This window comes from Wolffia australiana, chromosome 8, assembly GCF_029677425.1.
Source record: "Wolffia australiana isolate 7733 chromosome 8, ASM2967742v1".
In the NCBI taxonomy this organism is placed as follows: Eukaryota; Viridiplantae; Streptophyta; class Magnoliopsida; order Alismatales; family Araceae; genus Wolffia; species Wolffia australiana.
In genome coordinates, this window is record NC_135842.1 from 15,195,001 (window position 1) to 15,215,162 (window position 20,162).

General features: G+C 39.8%; 1 protein-coding gene across 2 annotated transcripts in view; it reads left to right on the plus strand.

Moving 5' to 3' along the window:
• VPS2.1 (SNF7 family protein) overlaps positions 1–6,226 on the plus strand; it is a 9,068-nt gene extending 2,842 nt beyond the window's left edge. For both annotated transcript variants that reach the window (XM_078579543.1, XM_078579542.1), the window contains exons 3-5: positions 4,675–4,779; positions 4,960–5,220; positions 5,955–6,226. In XM_078579543.1, coding sequence (XP_078435669.1) covers positions 4,675–4,779; positions 4,960–5,220; positions 5,955–6,089 — 501 coding nt within the window. In that variant the 3' untranslated portion in view covers positions 6,090–6,226. The remainder of the gene's footprint in view (positions 1–4,674; positions 4,780–4,959; positions 5,221–5,954) is intronic.
• The last annotated feature ends 13,936 nt before the right edge of the window (positions 6,227–20,162 follow it).

A 20,162-nucleotide genomic window follows, 5' to 3' on the forward strand; every position in this document is an offset into this window, starting at 1 on the left:
TTGTTGCAAAATCCAGCCCCGATCCGCAGCAAGGGCCAATAAGATCCGCACAGTATTCAGCTTGGCAACGGGAGCAAAGGTCTCCTGATAATCAATGCCATGTTTCTGAGTGAACCCTTGTGCCACAACCCGGGCTTTGTGGCGCTCAATAGAACCGTCAGAATTATGCTTCACAGCATACACCCAACGGCTACCCACGAGATGCTTCTCGGCCGGTAGAGGAACCAGATCCCACGTTTCATTGTGAGTAAGAGCCTGAAGTTCTTCCGCCATGGCCTGACGCCAATGCGGAAATGAAAGGGCAATGTCCACCGTCTTGGGAAGGGAAGTGGCATCAAGGGAGGTGAGAAGGGCATGATAAGAGGGTGAGAGGCGATGAGAGGAGATAGATTCCGCCAACGGATAGAGGGGAGAGGAACGGGAAGAGGGCAGCATGGCTAATGAGGAGGTGGCAGGAGGGGTGGAGGTTGAGGGAGACGGGGCAGCAGGAGACGAAGAAGGAAGCCGAGGCTTGCGACGAGCAAGGGTAATACCATAGCGTTTTTCAGGCGGGCAGCGACGGATAGGGAGCGGAGGAATTGAAGAAGGTGCAGCAGAAGGGTCGAGCGCAGGAGCAGATACTGGAGGAGGCTCCACAGGAGGGACTGAGACGGCGGCCGGAGGCGGGTCGGGAGGCACAATTGCTGGAGGAGCAACAGGCGGAGACACGTCGGGCGGGGCCGGTGAAGAGGGACGAGGGACGAGGATGAGGAATTCGAGTGGATCGGAGGGAGATGGGGACGATGAGGGTTCAGGAGAGGAGGAGGAATAGTAGGGAAGCAATTCATCAAACGTGGCATCTTTGGTGACGACGAACCGACGAGAGGGTGGATGATAGCATAAATAGCCTTTTGGTGGAAGAATAGCCAACAAACACACACTTGATAGCACGGGATCCAGTATATCACGACCAAGTTGGTGGTTGGGCGCATAGCATACACATCCAAATACACGAGGAGTAAGATGAGTTCGGAGAGAGAGAGTTGGAAAGGAATGCTGAAGACGGTCAATGGGAGTGGAGTAGTCAAGCACTCGAGATGGAAGGCGATTAAGAAGATGGATGGCGGTGGAGACGGCTTCCCCAAAAATACTTGGGCACCTGCATATGGAAGAGAAGGCTCCGAGTCATTTCAAAGATGTGACGGAATTTTCTTTCGGCAACGCCATTTTGCTGTGGTGTATAGGGACAAGAAGTTTCATGGATAATGCCTTTGTCTTGGAAGAAGGTGCTTAACGTGGTGTTAACGTAGTCTTTAGCATTGTCGGAGCGGAAGCGACGAATGGATATAGAGAATTGAGTTTGGATAAGGGAGTAAAATTGAGGAATGACACGAGATATCTTCGATTTGTTCTTCAAGAAATATGCCCACGTGAATCGAGTAGCGCCACAATAAAGATGCATAACCACCGAGAACCGGAAGTACTATGAATAGGGGAAGGCCCCCACACATCGGTGTGAATAAGGGAGAATGGGGTCGAAGAATGAGAAGACGAGATAGGATACATGGTACGATGATGTTTGGCAATTCGATAAGCAGTACAAACAAAACGGTCCACAGAATGGCCTTGAAAGAGTTTAGGAAAGAGACGATAAAGAGTAGCAAAAGAAGGATGGCCGAGACGTCGATGAAGAAGCCACAAACGCCGTGGAAGCCGAAAGGGAAACTGCCGCAGCAGCAAAAGCAAGAGAACTCGAACAAGGACGAACAAGATAGAGCCCTCATGCTCCTCAGCAATGGAAATCGCCCTCCCGACACCTTATCACGATAAAAACATGAATTAGGAGAGAAGGTAAGGTCTTGTTTCAAGTCGCGAACAAGGCTAGATAGGGAGAGAAGATGATGAGTAAGGCGAGGAACATGAAGAACTTTAGATAGATGCATAGAAGAGGAAAGGGCCACACGACCAATACCCGCCACGGTGAGAAGATCGCCGGAGGCTGTTTTAACTTTGGAGGAGCCAGAAACGGGTGCATACGTTTGAAAGGCTCGAGGATTTGGGGTCATGTGGCGGTGGCACCGAATCAAGAAGCCAAGTGGAAGAGGAAAAGAATGGCCAGGAGGGGATGTAGGTGTGGGAAGACTGGTGGACATACCTGCGTGGGCCAAGGAGCATGAGCCCACGACTGGAGGATCAAGCAGCGCGTGACGCCCATCTCTTCCGGAGTGAAGCTAGCGGGCGAGGCACTAGTCGCGAGAAGACCGTACAGCATAGGCACTTGACCCGGGGGCACAGACGAGGCGGCTGCAGCAAGGTTGCTCGGTTGCGCGCTTTCGCTGAAGCTTGTAGCACGCCTCCTAGAGTGACCTCGCTTCTTGCAGTAATTGCAAAACAGCGGGATCACCTTTGGAGAATCCTCCGTCCGAGCCGCCGGACCACGTGGCAAAGAGCCGGGTGGTGGAGTCGACGATGGGCGCAGACGAAGAGGAATGAGCTACAAGTGCCGGGCCGAGTTCTGGGCCTGCTGAAAGCGGGATTCTTCAACCCGCACACTGTGGAGCGCATCCTGAAGGTAGGACCAGTCTCTCGATGAATAAGCTGAGCCCGCATAACTTCATATTCCGGTTCAGTCCCATAAGAAACTGGAAAACCCGAAGTTGAAGAGTATATTGGCGGTCCACCGAATGGGGGTCGGGCGGCATGTAGTAGTCAATTTCATTCCACAACGAAATGAGCTCCGTACTATACTCCATGATAGACCGGTCCCCTTGACGCAGGTTAGCGGCCCGATGTACCAATTCGTACAGAGTCGCAATGTTGTGCTTCTTGGAGTGGCTCTCAAGTGCTGCTTCCCAGACCGCCCAAGCCGACTCTAGAGACATGAATTCACCTTTAACACAAGGTGAAATACTGTCCAAGAGCCAACGATGAACTACCCCCTCAACGTCCAGCCAGTCATAATACTTGGGATCGGTCCGGGAAGGTCCGTCTTCTAGAAGATGGCGCATGAGACGCCCTTTTAAAGTTATCTGGACGTACTGGCGCCATTGCAGGAGATTGAATCCAGTAAACATACCATCCGGAGGCATCCGAGGCAAAGAGGATGGTCCAGAGGAGGACGACCAATTCCCGGGCTCGAGAGGCACCGCAGATGCATGTCGCGTAGATACCGGCGTCGAGTCTGGCGGAACAGTAGAGGTCTGGGCTTCAACCGGGTTCGTCATGATGAAAGCAGAGTAGACCACAGTCAAAAGGCGCCGGAACGACGAGAAGCCGGGACTGCAGGCGCCGAGACGTCGGGCGCCGGGACGGTCGGAGCCGGGACGTCGGGCGCCGGGACGGCGGGAGCCGGGACGGCGGGAGCCGGGACGGCGGGAGCCGGGACGGCGGGAGCCGGGACGGCGGGCGCCGGGACGACGGTCGCCGGGACGACGGTCGCTGGACGGCGAAGCGCTGGACGGCGGTCGCCGGACGGCGGCGCCAGCGGCGCGAGCCGGGCGCGAGCCGGGGCGGCGCGAGCCGGGACGGCGGGCGCCGGAGCGGAAGACGCTGGGACGGCGGACGTCAGAACGGCGAGCGCCTGGGAGGCCCGGAGCGAGACGGCGAGAGACCGGAGCGCGAGATCAGGCGGTCGTGAGAACCTCCGAAGATCGGAGCGCAAGGTCGAGCCCAGGAAACCCAGATTAGGGCTCTGATAACATGTAAACAAGAAAAGAACAATTCTTGATAGCAAATGAAAGAGATTACAGGGTTTTATAGGAAGCCCAAATGGGCTGACTAGAGAGGGCCCTTAATGGGCTAACAAGAGAGAGAAAATAAAGACATGTAATACTCAGATCAACATTTAGTATAGAGATAAGAAAGAAGAAGAAGAAGAAAATATCTGATTAATTTGACTGTGATCTTTGCAGAGTCTGTCCATAGATTAGATGTGGCTCTCGGACTAACCAGAGGACCTCCGATGATGTCCAAACTTTAAAGCTTCCCCTTCCACTTTTATCCTCCTTAATTTTGTATCATTGAATATGTTAGTTGACGGGGTGTTTTCTGCAAAAAGTGTAATAGCATGTCTAATTATTTAAGGCAGACAGAACTTTAATGAAATTGAGCGCTTACACTGATTTTCTAGGATTCATTCCTTTGCTCCCACAGACGTCGGCCGTCTCCTGTTACCCTGAATCCTTTCTTTCTCCTTCAATCATCGAAAGTTGGACAGAATCCTCATACCAGACACTTCTTCTGAAAACCTGGACGTGATAGACCCTTATTCTTTCTAACTTTTCTTGACAGGATTTCTATCGAATTCCTTTTTAGTTTTTTATGCTTAATAATGACATTGTTTTAAACAAACGTGGTCTTCTAATAGAGACTTTGAGTTGGCCTCTATCAAAGAAGAATGAATGCAGTCAATAACTTGTTGAATTGGCTGGGAGATCCTCCTGGAGGGGGTTCGTGTACATTTGAAGGGCAACTTTTCTAAAGACAATGACTGGAATACCCCTGATAATGTTGGGCATACTAATGCATTCTAAGTCGATTCTTGGCATGATGACTTTGTAAACCAAGTCCAGTTTGGGCATATTAGATTTCACTTACCATGCTTTGCGCTCAAATTTTGTGTTTTCTTTCTCTGTCCTGTAGAGAATGAGCAGAAATAGGAGACAGTATGTTTACATTTGAATTCTTGTGTGGCAGGGAGCTGTAAAGATCATGGCCAAAGACCTAATTCGAACGCGACATCAGATCACCAAGTTTTATGCTCTAAAGTCTCAGCTCCAAGGGGTTTCCCTCCGGATTCAGGTGTGTGCTAAATTCCCTGATCTATTGATGACGAGTTTGTCATCATTGTCATTATCCTTGTGCATACAACTGACGAGAATGACGACTTGTTATCACCTTTCGTGATCATCTTCCGGAACAGCTCACTCTAATCTTGTGTCATTTTTTTGTTTCTGATTTTATTTTCTGATGACTTGTCAGACTTTAAAGTCAACTCAAGCAATGGGTGAGGCCATGAAAGGGGTCACAAAGGCGATGAGGCAGATGAATCGGCAGATGAACCTTCCTTCCCTGCAGAAGATCATGATGGAATTTGAGAGGCAGAATGAAAAGATGGAGATGGTGACTGAGGTCATGGGAGATGCAATCGATGATGCATTGGAAGGAGATGAAGAAGAAAGTGAAACAGAAGAACTCGTCAGTCAGGTTCTCGATGAGATTGGGATCGACGTCAATGAGCAAGTAAATCCCCTTATATATTTTGTCTTTTGGGTTGTATATCTCCTGATTGGGTTGTATACCTTCTATTTAAAGTTAATCGTTTCCATTCTTTTGGGTTATCTATCTCCTGATTCTTGTTTCTTGACCTCTGGTACCCTATTTCTTCCCCTTTTATGATTCTCTGATTAACTCATTAAGTATCATCATCATAGGCTGGGTTTAAACTCTGTATCTCTTTCTCTAACTCTATATCTATCTCAATACCTCTCTATATCTCTCCCTGTTTATCCCTCTATTTCGCTCTCTCTGTCTCGATCTCAATATCCCTCTATCTCTGCCGCTCTCTTTATTTCACTCTCTCTATCTCCATCTCAAGCTCCCTCTATCTCTGCCTCTATATCTCTATGTTATTCCTATCATCCTCTATCACTGTCTCTTATTTCTCTTTTTCTATCAATATATTTCTATTTCTGTTTATTTCTGTTTCTGTATCTTTATCTCTCGCTATCGCTACTCTCTCCAACTTTTTCTCTATCTCTATGTTTATCTCTATCTTTATCTCTGTCTATCCCCCCCTGTCATCGTAATATGAATCTCTTGTAGATTTACTCATCAAGTTTTGGCTCGTAACTTTGGTGTATTTGTTCAAAAAAAACTTTGGTGTATCTGTGAGCATCCTTTGCTGATATTTATTTATTAGTTTTTTATTTCATTTGTAACGATTCGTGTATATTAATTTATTTGTGATATTTTAGCTGGTCAAGGCGCCTTCCTCAATGGTGGCTGCTCCTGCTGCTCCTGGAAAGGTGGCTCAGGCAGAGTCCGCCGGTGATGATGGGGGAATAGACAGCGAACTTCAAGCAAGGTTAGATAACCTGAGAAAGATGTGACTTTAACTCATTCTTGTGTGTAAATTACCCTCATGTCCCTCATACATTTACATTATTTAACACTCTTTACCAGTGTGCATAAAGTGGTCACTTGACCCAAAGATAATTTCTAGAAATATATTTTTTCTTTTCTTTCATTATTGTACTTGGTTGTTTTGCTTTCTTTATCTCTTTAGAGGTGTCAGGGATTTGTCCTCAAATATCAGCGGCTATTGTTTGATACAAACTGTTAAGGGTCAAGTCGTCATTCCCTACTTTAGTATGGGTTTGTGGAGAGAATTGTATCTATCCATTTGGCATATTTATGCAAGGCCCTAAACCCAAAAATGTGAACTGTCCTCGGGTTCACCTATCAATATCCACCCCAATGTTTGATATTGGCCGTGATGATATATGACATCCATTATAAAGTTGATGATTCCCACCAAGAATTCGATTGCCGGGTCGTGCTAATTCCATATGAATCAGTGCTGAGAAGCATGTACCATCACTCCAGCAATGGCCATAAAAGTCAAGACTGATCAGGATGCTGGTATGGAAGTTCAGTCTGGATACCGTCATTATAGCAGATATCTGATATTGATCAGGACATCGTCAACATGGCCAATAACGATACTAGATATTGGTATGTGATGTCCAAACATAAAAAATGTGTTTATTGATGTAACAAGTCATTTATTATTTGCACTTTAAAATATAAATTTTAACCCTTAAATAATCTTCTGAAAGGACACATAACTGAAACTAATGATGATCTGAAAATGTAATGAACATTTGTATTATTTCATCCTTTTGACAATTATGAATCAATAATCATCATTAAATGATAATGATGATAATTCCCAAACATCACAGTTCAAGTCATAGATTAGTCTCATGAATATCCAAAAAGAGCTCATTGAGATTGTCAGTTCTGGGATCATTAGGTGCTAATCATGAGAGGCATTTTATGATATTTCTTTTATTCAGTTGGTGGAAAGTGTTTTTGTCACATATTAAAAATAATAGAAATTCAGATTGGCCCTAGTGCCCTAAACTTGGTCCCTATTTGATGAAAGATAGTATTTAAGTCATAATTCTTTTAATGGCTTAATTATTTCATAACAAATTAATGTGGACAGACCATATATGAATTTAGAAAACTGAATAGTGATACACAAGGCAATAATTTAATAAGACCGAGCGACGTATCATTCATTGTCATTTTTTAAATAAATTAAATCATGGTTAAGTGGTTAGAAACCACGTCATTATGAGCTGTTTGTTTCAGATTATATTACTATTGTGAACTTTCCATATAACTTTCAATGCCATTATAATGATGCATCAGGTAATACTATAAATTTAGTATTTAGTAAATTATAAATAATATTTAATTGATATTATGGACATTTGTTATATTTGATACAAAATTTAGGAGCAAAAAATCCTATTAATTATTTAGTAATTTAACCAAATTCATGAATATTTTAATATCATAGATCAATTTATTATGCTTGGCTATTTTGTAGCATATGATAAAATTTAAAGCTTCTAAAAACTCAAAATATGATATTCATGGAACTCTAGCATTTCATCCAACAAACAAATGGCAAAGATCCACTGACCTCAAGAAGCAAGAGACGGCTCCATGACAGATTTGCAGGGTTTATCATCTCCTGCTTAGTGAAAAATAAATCAATTGGTCAGAATCCATTGGCCATGGTCTTTTTAATATTAGGATTAGGTTGATAAATCCATTGGCCATGGTCTTTTTAATATTAGGATTAGGTTGATAAATCAATTGGCTAACTAAATTTTAATCATATTCACATCATTGATCAGAGTCTTATTATAATCAGATATCAAAATCTGTTTACGATCAGATTCGCATAATTGATTAGAATCTTTTTATGATCAGTATTTAGACTCTGATCAGTGATCATAATTAAGGCAAGCAAACGGCTCAATCTGTGTGCCCTGACTATGATCAGCTAAGGAATTTGATCCATGCTTAGAATAAGGGAAGGCCAGTGGGTACATTGGCAATTCCTGATTATGATTAATGATCAGAGTAAGATTTTAATATGAGTCTGATTATAAGGTGATTAGATTCTGATCAGAATCAGATTAGGCCAAAGACATGCCGATGTCTCCATTTGCACACCTTGACTATGATTAGATGCTGGTCAGATTTCTCTCTCTGATTATAATCAGATTCATATCATATTCAGAAATTTAGTAAAAATAAAACTCCGATAAGAACCAAAAGATGATCTTAAACTGATCATGGTATAATTTTGGCCATATTTCAACCCTGACTAGATTCTTATTATGCTAATACGTCTCCTCTGATCATTGACCATGCTTAGGCGGATGGATCCCATCAATCTTGTTCTAATCATTGACCAGACATTGCTCTCTGAAAATTAATCATACACATATCAGATTCAGATATCTTATCACTGGTTAGAGGTAGGTTCATGTCCCCCCATCAACCCCTTGATTTTTTCTCAGTGGTTAGACATAGGTTCACTTTATAGCTCTCAACAAAATCAAATTTTGATTGAAGGTTTGAATCTGAGCACAAGTTTCCTCTGCTTATTATTCAGAGAAAAGTTGATGGATCCCCTTGGCCTGATTATGATCACATCATATGTGGATCTCTTATCTAAACTTGACTCTAATCCCTTATCATAATCAAGGTAAGTTGATGGATCTATCGACCTGCCTTAATTTGATCATATTCATATAGGTTTTTCCTATCTTCATTTATACTGACAACTGATATTGTAAAAAAGGACGCCTTATATAGACAAAGTCAAGAAGGGGACATATTTTGATCTTTGATATTCGGTAGGATTGACGCAGCCTTAGTACATGAAAAATGTAGGAACAGGACTTGAATCCACTAGCCTTTCTTTACTTGAGGCTCTAAGTTCTGAATCCACAAAACTAGCTTCTCCAGCCCTTGAGTCCACAAGGGGTTATACTTGAATCCACAAGAACTGAAGCACTCTCTAGCAAAGAGAACATTCAGAGGGGAGAAACAGGAATTATAGAAAACAATGCACAAAGGTACATGGGAGCATTATATAGGCCAAAACAAATGCAGGGTTATCCATAATGATAGTACCCATGAAAGGACAACGCAAAACATTGAGAAAAACAACTCTAACAAGCTAAAACATAGGAGAAGCAGCGTGATTGGCCTAAACAAAGATATTATGCAAATTTTGGAACCTGTAGAATCTGTCAAAAGATATTTGTGTGTCTCAAGAAGATCCTGATAGGACAAAACAGGAGATCTACAGGCCTGACAAGGTGGAGCAGAGATATTCTGCAGATTGCGGTAGAAGAAGAATCTGTCAGAAGATCCTATTAGAGAAAAATCTTTAGGAGGATTAAGTTTGAGAAATATTTGTAAGGGAATTTTGTGGGGCTCTAGGTACTTTTCTGAAGATCCTGCTGTTTCTAGAATGATCTCCTTCTTGGGCCACCAATTGCTAATGGGCCTCAGAAAATGGGCTTAGGATGTTTAGTTATAGCGGATATCCAATATCAGCTTGGATATCGTGGATAAAAGTGGATTCTAATACTGGACTTGATAACGGATACTAGACGTCAGATATTGGGTTCCAACATCCAGATATTGTAAGGTACTTCATATAGAGTAAGTATTCCTTTATCTATTCATTTGGCCTTCCCATATTAAAAAACATTGGAAATATTTTTGTCTATATAAGGTGAGGTTCTTTTCCTAATATTAAAACATTTGAAGACCTATGCTCCCGAATGAAACTGCACCCTAGCCATTAAGGTAGTACGTGGAAGGCCAGTGAGTTGACTTAGGAAACATATTTGAATATGTTTTTTAGTATCATCTATGCTTCAATGATGACATTAAAGAGCCATGTCAATAGTTGGTGTCTGTGCTATGTTGATGACATATGTGCTATGACGCTAGACCATTAACATGTTGACCTTGACGCATACTAGTTCACCTCTAATGACCTTAGTTTACCTTCACTTATTTTTACTATTTATTCTTCTTTATATAAAATTTCAATTTTATCTCCAAGTTGTTGGGTTCTAGGAGTGTGATTGAGATGAAACCTTGAAGAATCTATGCAACATAAAGTTTTCAATGAAATTATATAAACACTCTAAAACCAATGATCACAAGACCATTTATGTGTGACCCTTCAGGTAAACTAGTTGGCCTCTAGATGTATCCACACAATCAATGTGATGTTGGATCTCCTTTTGAGTTTATTTAATTCTCCTTGAAGATCTAGTGGATCTTCTCACCATCAAGTCTCACTATAGTTCAGGGACGTGGACGGTTCGGTTTTTTTGTCCGGGGACAAAAAATCCGTCCCGTCCTTGAGGGTCGGACAAATTTTAGGACAAAAAATGGTCCACCGGACAGTGGGACTGGACGATTTTCATCTTGCGGGACGAAAAATTTGTCCGTTCGATAGGCCTGGACGGTGGACAGACGAATTTGGACAGTAAAAAATTGGGAAAATAATTATTTAATCCCCAAAAAAATGTAAGGATTATGAATTAAACTAAAATTCCTACTTCAGGGTAACTAGTTTTTTATTAGAATTGAGTTCATTTCCATTTTAATTAATTGAATTTATTTGGTAGTTTAATAAATCAACATTAATTATAGATATGGAGAAATGTTATGTGTATGGATTCAATTTTGATTTCTTAATTATAGATATGGTGAAATTAATTCTAGCATGGCTGAAGGTAATAAGAAATTGCACTATTAGTTATTATCATATTGCACGACCTATTAAAATATTATGTTTATGGGTTCAATTTTGATTACTTAAATCAACGAATAAGGAAAACCGATACCTAAAAGGGTGGTTCCCTAATTAATAAATTTTATATTGCTATTTATTGAGGTTAATTACTCGATCTGAGTATGTAAAGAAATATAAAAATGGTACACTTTTAATTTTTCAAATTAAAATAATTTGTAGACATCAACTTAAATATTTCAAGAAGTATTTAAAGTATTTTCAGTACGAGGGAAGTAGACAAACAATACGACGCAGAAGGGAACAGAAAATCCTGCTGAATATTTTAAATTTAAGTATCTTCAGTACGAGGCCGGTAAGCACCGTAGCCGCACCGTAGCCACACTGGAGCTGCACCGTAGCCACCTCCCCCACGACCAAAGGCCGGCCACTTCTTGAAGGTAAATAGAGTGATCGATGTTAGTTTTAATTGACTGTCAAATAAGAACAAAAATATATCTCAACGGTGCCAAATGTGTTCATCGGAGGGAAGCACATCGATGGATGCGATAGTAAGCACCGTTGATCCCGCACGTTCTTAAGTGCTCGGATCGTTGACTCTGACTTGTCTTGTAGCGTTGACTTCAACTTGTTTGTAACATTGACTGCCATACACGGTGGGGGGAAGCTTGTGCCCTTGTTGACCAAATCTGGAGCCCTTATCAGTCCAGCAGCTTAGAGAAACAAGTACGGTATCTTGTTGTCCCTCTATTTATATGAATAAAGCTTGATGTGTTGTTTCTATGGATTTTCTGTATTTCTGTTCGAGGTTGTTCATTGCATGGAAAACTGGGCAAATTATTTGAGTGATAAATTCATGCTGAATATCTCAACTAAAACTCACATTTCATGGAGTCATGCTAGAATATCTCAACTAATTGTTCAGTAAAAATTAAATGAAACTTCGTATGTCTTAAACTTTTGATTCAAATTTTCTAAACAGCCCTTTATAATCATCTTGATGTATATGAAACCGTTGATACACAAAACCATCTAATCATCTTCAACGGCAAAATACGAAGAGAAAAAACTGAGGCATGTTTATCTTAGTCTTTGTTTTTAACCAAAATTGAAACAATAATTGAAATAGAGAGAAAGTAAAGAAGAAACGGAACTTACAATGAACGTTAGACTGTATGAGTGAATGAGACAGTGCGATCATGTTGTCCCCCGTTACTTTGTAACATAGAATGTAGAGAGAATCAGTAAAAGAGAAACGTGTTTCTGAAAAATGGAAAGCGATAGAGCGTAACCCACCAGCACCCGAGCTGTCATCATCGTTGGAGTCATCATCGGAGTCGGAGGAGTCCCGCTCTACATGATAGAACCATGCGCGAAGCATCATCAATCAACATCTCAATGCTCTCTGCGTTGAGCCGTGATCTTCGGTACGTTGTGATGCCTCGGCCGATTGGAAAAAAGCCGCTCCACTAGTGCGGTGGTCGGACTCACGGCGAGAAATTGGCGAGCAATTACTGTCAAATTCAGCAAGTACCGCATCCCGACATCCTTCCACCAACCTAGAGGGTTGTCCTCCTCACTGCATGGGATGTTAAGATACTTATCCAGCTCTTGCCTCGACGTTGAACGTGGTTGTTGATGACTACACGGACGCTTATATTGCCGCTTGGACGAATATTGCGTCAGACGGTGACTTACCGACAACACTCCCTGCTCTGCGTCACATTCAGCTTCTTTTGTCAAAGTTGCATAATCCAATAGATTGCCAAGATAGGAAAGCACACTCTGTCTACATGACGGATCAACCACATCTAATTTTCAGAATGGATCCAATGTCGCCGCTGTAGTGAAGGTATTATTGCCCCAAAGTACCGTTGCATACTGCATCAATTTGTAATGCATAGCACCACACGCTGATCCCAGGGCATTCCGTCGTTCAGCATCTAATGCTGCCCCTGCATTGTTCGTAGCATGCTCAAGGTGATTCGTCAGCTCCGCGATAAATGACGTTACTTCAGTTATTGGTAATTTCTTCGCCGAGCACACAAAGTCAATTCCCTGTCATAGTGGGCCAAGGATGCATAGGTATTCATCTATCAACTCCTAGTCCTCCTGACATAGGCCGTAATCTTTGGTGGACGTCAAAAGGAACCGCATAGCCATGTGATCCAGAACATCTTTCTTACCAAGAGCACGCTCAAACATCGTGAAAGTGGAGTTCCAACGCGTTGGGTAGTCGATCTTTATCTTGTTCAAATCCAGTAAATCAAACATCTTGCACATATCAACATATTTTTCCAAATGCTGTGTGGATCCCTGAATGGCATTCACAATGGCTCTCACGCATGAAACGGCTTCTCCCAAAGGTGAAACCATTACTGCTATATCTTTGTCGACCTGTGAATCAGTTGGGTCTTCTGTGTCCAACGGTGTTACTGGGCGAAGATCTCAGACACGTAGCAAACTAGTTGCAGGGGGTTTTGGATTGCGAATGACCTTGAGTTCTGCATGGACTACGAGGTTCAATACATGGGCAACGCATGGTACATGTTGGTCCATGGTGAATTGGGGGTTTACTGTCTTCAATTGATCCACAATGGAAGCCATCATTGTTCTGTTGTTGGACGCATTGTCCATGGTGATGACACATATCTTCGACTCACTATCGTAATGATATGCAACTTCCACGACGATCATTGCTAAGTTCAAGCCGCTATGGGGTCCCTTGATTTGTCGCAATCCTTGAAGAAGCTCACATAGTATCTAGTTGTTGTCGATCCAATGGGCTGTGATTCCTAAAAGGGCGAGGTTGTTTTGGGATGTCCAAGTATCCACGGTAAGTGAGACGCTGGAGACATCGGCAAACATCTCCACCAACTTCCCTTGGACTTCTCTGTACATCCTTTCAGTCGTTGCCTTGACCGCATCCGGACCAGGGATGTCTCCCACCACCTGTGTCCCGTAGAACCACCATCTTCGGAAAGACTTCTTCACAAGATGCCAAGGAAGATCGTTGTCGCAAATGAACCTAACGAACTCTTCTTTCGTCTGCTCCATGGTGATGCCGCGTAAGTACAACTTACGGGAGAGTAGTTCATTGTGGAGAATTGTTCTCTGCTTCAGCTTGAGTCCCTTAATTTCATCGTGAAATTTATGATGCACCTTCTCTCAATGTCTCCAAAATACGTTTATGCTCTTAACTTTATTCCTCTTGATGATGACCTTACGGATGGGGTTCTCTGCCTGACATAGCATGCACTGATACTCGTCCGGGCCAACCTCAACAAAATGATCTAAAACTTTTGACCGATTGCATCTTCCGCTACGAGTTGATAGGTTGTCATCAACCTCTATTGCGATGCAATTCGCAGACATCGACGGTGTAGCCTTAGCCGTCGATTTTGGGGTAGAAGCAGATGTGGACTCCATTACTCTACCTAGGCAATTAAAAAGACGCAATCATTTGTAAAATACGTGTCACTTACAGTTACGATTAAATTCTGTCAAGCAGGAATTTCAGGAAATATTTTCAATCACAGGAAATATTGCTGCTATTTTCCTTATACAAAAATACATTTACAATTACCATGGTTGGTTCATTAACATTTACAGACATCCTTTAAAATCATAAATACTTTAAACAAATTCAGACACTACAATCAATAAAGTTGAATAATACATTCAACTCAAAAATTCATACAATCTCAATCCATCACAGGCAGTATAGGACCAAAATTATTTGAGCAAATTTATCATTATATCGTTATCTCAACAAATAACTTATTTTTAAACAAACAAAACTTGCCCAACATACAAACCACCATAGACCATACAGACCAACAAAGAACGCAAAGAATAATGTGTATACTTGATTACAGATCAATGTCAATCCCTACAGAGGCCCCAAGAATGTGGGGGGAACTAGACTCAGCTTGCTGAAGAGTGTGACCAAGACCAGACCGTACTTGCGGCAAGGTAAGACTACATAACACACAATGAATTTATAAATTGAATTGCCACATCATCAAAATAAGATCGCAAATAAAAAAGGAAAAACAAAAATGAGGCTAAATAAATGATTACAATTAAAAGTGCAGAAGAAAAAAAAACATTACTTGAAAAAAGAAGATTGGAAGATGAAAAAGAGAGATAAAAACAAAGCAAACAAGAAGACAGAAAAAAGGATTTGTAAAGAGAAGAATAAAAAACCAAAAGAAAAGATAGAACAAAGGGAGAACAGAAAACAGAAATAAGAATAAGATAGAAAAAATAAATAAAGACTAGAAAATAAAAATTATAGATAAGAAAAGTTGATGAAATTATGATTGCAAAAAGAATACAAGAATACTAAAAGAGAAGAAGGTATGAGAAGAAAGAGAAGAGGGCAGAAGAGTACAAGAGGAAAATAAGAAGAATAGAGAAAAGAGAGAAGAAGAACATAGATCAAAAAACGAAAACAGAGAAGAATATGAACAGAACTAGCTATGAAGAAATTTAAGATCGCAAATAAAAAAGGAAAAATGAAAATGTAGCTAAATAAATGATTAAAATAAAAAGTGCAGAAGGAAAAAAAAACATTACTTGGAAATAAGAAGATTGGAAGATGAAAAAGAGAAAGAAAAACAAAGGAAACAGGAAGACAGAAAAAACGATTTGTAAAGAGAAGAAAAAAAACCGAAAGAAAAGATAGAACAGAGGGAGAACAGAAAACAGAAATAAGAATAAGATAGAAAGAAGCAAATAAAGACTAGAAAATAAAAATAATAGATAAGAAAAGTTGATGAAATTATGATTGAAAAAAAGAATAGAGGAATACTAAAAGAGAAGAAGGTATGAGAAGAAAGAGAAGAGGGCAGAAGAGAATCAGAGGAAAATATGAAGAATAGAAAAAAAGAGAAGAAGAAGAACATAGATGAAAAAACATTACAGATAAGAATGTGAACAAAACAAGTAAAAAAGCAAAGACGAATTGTAAAACAAAATGTAAAGGTTCATCGACGAGAAACAAAGGAATGAGAAATAATCAGAATTTAAGAATAAATTAAAAGGGCATAGTAAAAGGTGAAGATCTTCAAAACTAACCAAGAAGAAATCTAACAGAAAATAAAAAATGAAAAACGAATGGAATCTAAATGAATGATTGTGATTAAAAGTGTAGAAGCAAAAAAAAAATTATACGAAAAGAAGAAGAATGGAAGATGAATAGAGAAAGAAAAACAAAAATGAAACATGAAGACAGAATAACCGATGTGTAAAGAAAATAATAAAAAACCAAAAGAAGAGAAAGAAGAGAGGGAGAACAGAAAACATAACGAAGAATAAGATGGAAAGAAACAAGAAGACTAGAGGAATACGAGAAGAGAATAAGAAATGAGAAGAAGAAGAAGAACACATGTGAAAAAACATGACAGAAAGGAATATGAACAGAACAAGAAAACAAGCAAAGATGAACATGGGAAAAAGCCCCAATGAGAACGATGATACACCGGCAACACACCCAACACGGCTTTTCAGAACATACCTGGACATCGAAGAAGTGGTGGTCCTGGTTGAGGATTGCCCAGCGCCGGAAGTGGATGGACCAGTTCCCCTTCAGAGAAGCATAAATTGCCCCAAATCTATCAAGCCCGAGAGCACATATGAATATTTCTGAAGTTATTAACATTATTATATCATAATTTTTCATCCGGGACGAAGGACGGGACGATCTTGAGCCGGGACGTGACAAAAACCGTCCCAAACTCGTGGACGGGACATTTTTTTGTCGGTGGACGAAATGCCATCCCGTCCTTCGTCCCTACGCTAGCATCGGACGTAGGACGGGACGAAATTCGTCAAGAAATGTCTTCGTCCTGTCCCGTCCGCATCCCTGCACTATAAGTCTCACTCAGAAGAATGAGTATTTTGAGAAGAAGAGAAGAACAGGAGGAGGGTCTGGCTGGTATGGGTACCTAAAATGGATACCCCGTCAATTTATACTTATCCTCTGTACTCCTAAAAAATGTCCTTCTAATTTTAAGTATATCCACCAAAGCCCTAATATCTTATGTGTGTGGCCATCTAGACCCTTGTGTTAGTCTTGTAAACTAATTTAATCGCCAACATTTATAATTAACTATATTGGCATATAGATTGATCGAGGATCTTTAACCTAGCTGATAGGATAAGTTTCCAGCCCGTGGGGTGCTAAGCTATGCCTTGTACTCTAAAAGATACAAAGTATAAAATAACTTTATTATGGAATGTTTACCATCATTCATTACCATATATTTATAGTCCTTTGTCCCATGAGACTCCCGCATGACTTAGGTATAGTTAATCGTCAAACTGTAATCAATCATTCTACTTGATATAAATGCATGAAAAATAATTTTAAAACACCTTCACACCTTGTCTAATATTTCCACTACCATGGCTACGAATTTTACTACATCATCTTCCTCGAATCAATCTCTTTTGATACCGCGGGCAGATGATCCATCTTGACTACACAATCACCTTTGTGGACTCGCAGGTCATATTCAAAACAAAATTGTCCATCCACTACTGTGTCTTTTGTGTCTCAGGTCTAAGGACCAATTATAAAAATGTGTCATTAATCAATCTAAGTGATGATTAGTATAATACCACTCAGGGATTTACATAGATTAATTTAGTGACTCTTACGCCAACGATCACTCACTATCTATCATGAATGTCTCCTAACTATTGGCTACGAGATTGGTCATACTTATCATATGAGTGGGATTAGACATTGATATTCTATTTAGATATCTTGATGTCTTTCTCGAGTATCCTTTGAAGATGAATGTTTATAATAAATGTTTAAAGATAAATGATGATTATATTTTGATATCATCATAATTCACTTATACATTTCATGTGTTCATGGACTTCAGTTATAAACATTACATATGCATTATAATGAATATATTATAGTAATGTATAGTAAACGTGATGTGGAAGTGAGATTGGCTTCAGGCTACATATATTTTTAGCATGTCTTAGGTAGAAGGACCACTTATATGGTTGTGGCATGAATCAACTTGATTGATGTTTAGGTATAAGGTCATAGAGGGGTTTGTATGGATCAATTCAGTGAACTCTTTTCCTAAAAGCACCCACCACATGCCGTCAATCTCTCTACAGTAATGGCAGCAAGATTACCCATATTTATTGTATAAGTATGATCATATAGTGTTATTATTTCCAATAGTTTGATCTCCATCTCGAGCACCCATTGACTATGGATATTTGGAAGACATGTTAGTGACTAGTGATCACTATATTATGATCTCATCGTAATTCACAACTTTATTATATGTAATCAAGGACTTCGTTATAAACATCGCACAAGTATACTAATGAATAAATATTTATTTCAATGAACTGAAAATGGTATGGAAGTGTCATTGGATTGATGAACACTTAATATCCATCATCAATAATACTTATTAGCATTATAATTTTTTGATTATATGATCATATAAAATTATTTATCACAGATCAATTTAATCTAATCGATAGGTAGAGTTCCCTTGATGGGGTGCCAATCTACACCTCATGCTTTATAAGATGTAAAGGATTTTCTTACTCACTGTGGGATATTGTTTGTCATCAGTTACAAACCCTCATTTGCTTGATGCTCCTAGGATGACTTAATATATGGTTAATGATCAAACCTTAATTAGTCATCCAAGTTCATACTGATGTGTTGGGAAATAATTATAGAACTATTCTTTGATATTCCACTACCTAGGCCAATGTTTTATTGCATTATCTTGCTTGAGAGTTATCCTCTTATAGTGAGAGTGGACGATCCCATATTGACCACTCAATTATCTTCGCAAAATTCTTGCTGCACCCTAGCTAAGATAGTTGAGAGTTCCATGAGTAGGAACTTGTAAATCATTTTTAAGATACAACTGCCCCTTCTCAATATGCATTTGATGTCTGATGTCTAAAGACTCTCTCAAGGTGATTCAATCTTCAAGTTGTTTTGGTTACAGTTTGAAGGTCTGATTCAACTCATATTTTAATTTTCTATGCAAACCTCCTCTCAGAGTGTTGATTATATGTGAACCAACAAGGCAAACATAAAAATTATAATGATATATTTACCATATTTCTTATTATATAGGACCTTTCAAGGCATAATGATGTATCGCAACTTTGCAAATACATTGTCAATGATGTTATTGATAAGAGGTGGATAACACAAATTATCTGGATAATTCTATGAAATTTACATTTTATGCTTTAAAATAATTATATATGTTCATGTTATCAAGATTAAAATGATTAAATCTTTTTTTGAGTGATATTCTGATTTCTCTAATTTTTTTGGTATTTTAAAAATTTCTCTGACATCATATTCTTAGAGAATTTATTTTTTTCAGTGGTGTATAGTTTTAATGAACTTTTGAATTTATACTCAGGAATATATTATTTTAAAAAATTTAGTATAAATTCTATATATTTTTATGACTGAAATTTGATTTACATGGAGTATATTAAATATTTCTGGCCTGAAAATTGTGCTCCCCCATATGTCGCCATTTGATTCGATTGAATGACAACCAATCATGACTTTCAGAAATGATTTGTGACACTAATCATGCAAATAGGTGTTTTTACGGCACCGCAAATCATGATGCCATAATGACCAACCATTTACTTATGCCTTCTTACTTTTAATCGACATTGTGATGTGGACCAATAGAAAAAAGTTGCAATTAAAATAGTTATAAATGGGTGAATAGATCGATAAAACAAATAATTACTTTTGACAGATTTTTTGAGGTTGAAAAGTAAAGGAAAGTGGCACCATGACGTGGAGTCGTCTGATTCGCAAAAAGGGGAAAAACATTAATGTGGTGCCACAGTCCGCATTTCCACGTCACACATTCTTTGAAAATTTTTTATCTTCTGTGATGTGAATGACAGACATCAGCGTGCCATTTAATCAACTAAAGAAACAACTTGACATGGTGGGCAGCAATGCATTGCAACATCACGCTGATGAGTAGAGAGAAAAATGGATACCCAAGATTTCTCCAACTTTAGAGCTTGATATCTAACAATTCATAAGGCCGAGAGAGCTGAAACTTGAGGGTAGCTTCATCTTTATGTCCTCTTTCCATTGATGCCCTCTGATATATTAATTGAAGAATGGATCTTTGCAAAAAATCCTTTAAATTGCTTCATAAATTTGTGGGCTGATTGAAGGAGAATGAGTTTGTGACATCTATCAAGCTCATCCTTAATGTTGTGGGTGTTTGAGAGGAGGCAATAGAGAAAAAGGGGGAGCCTA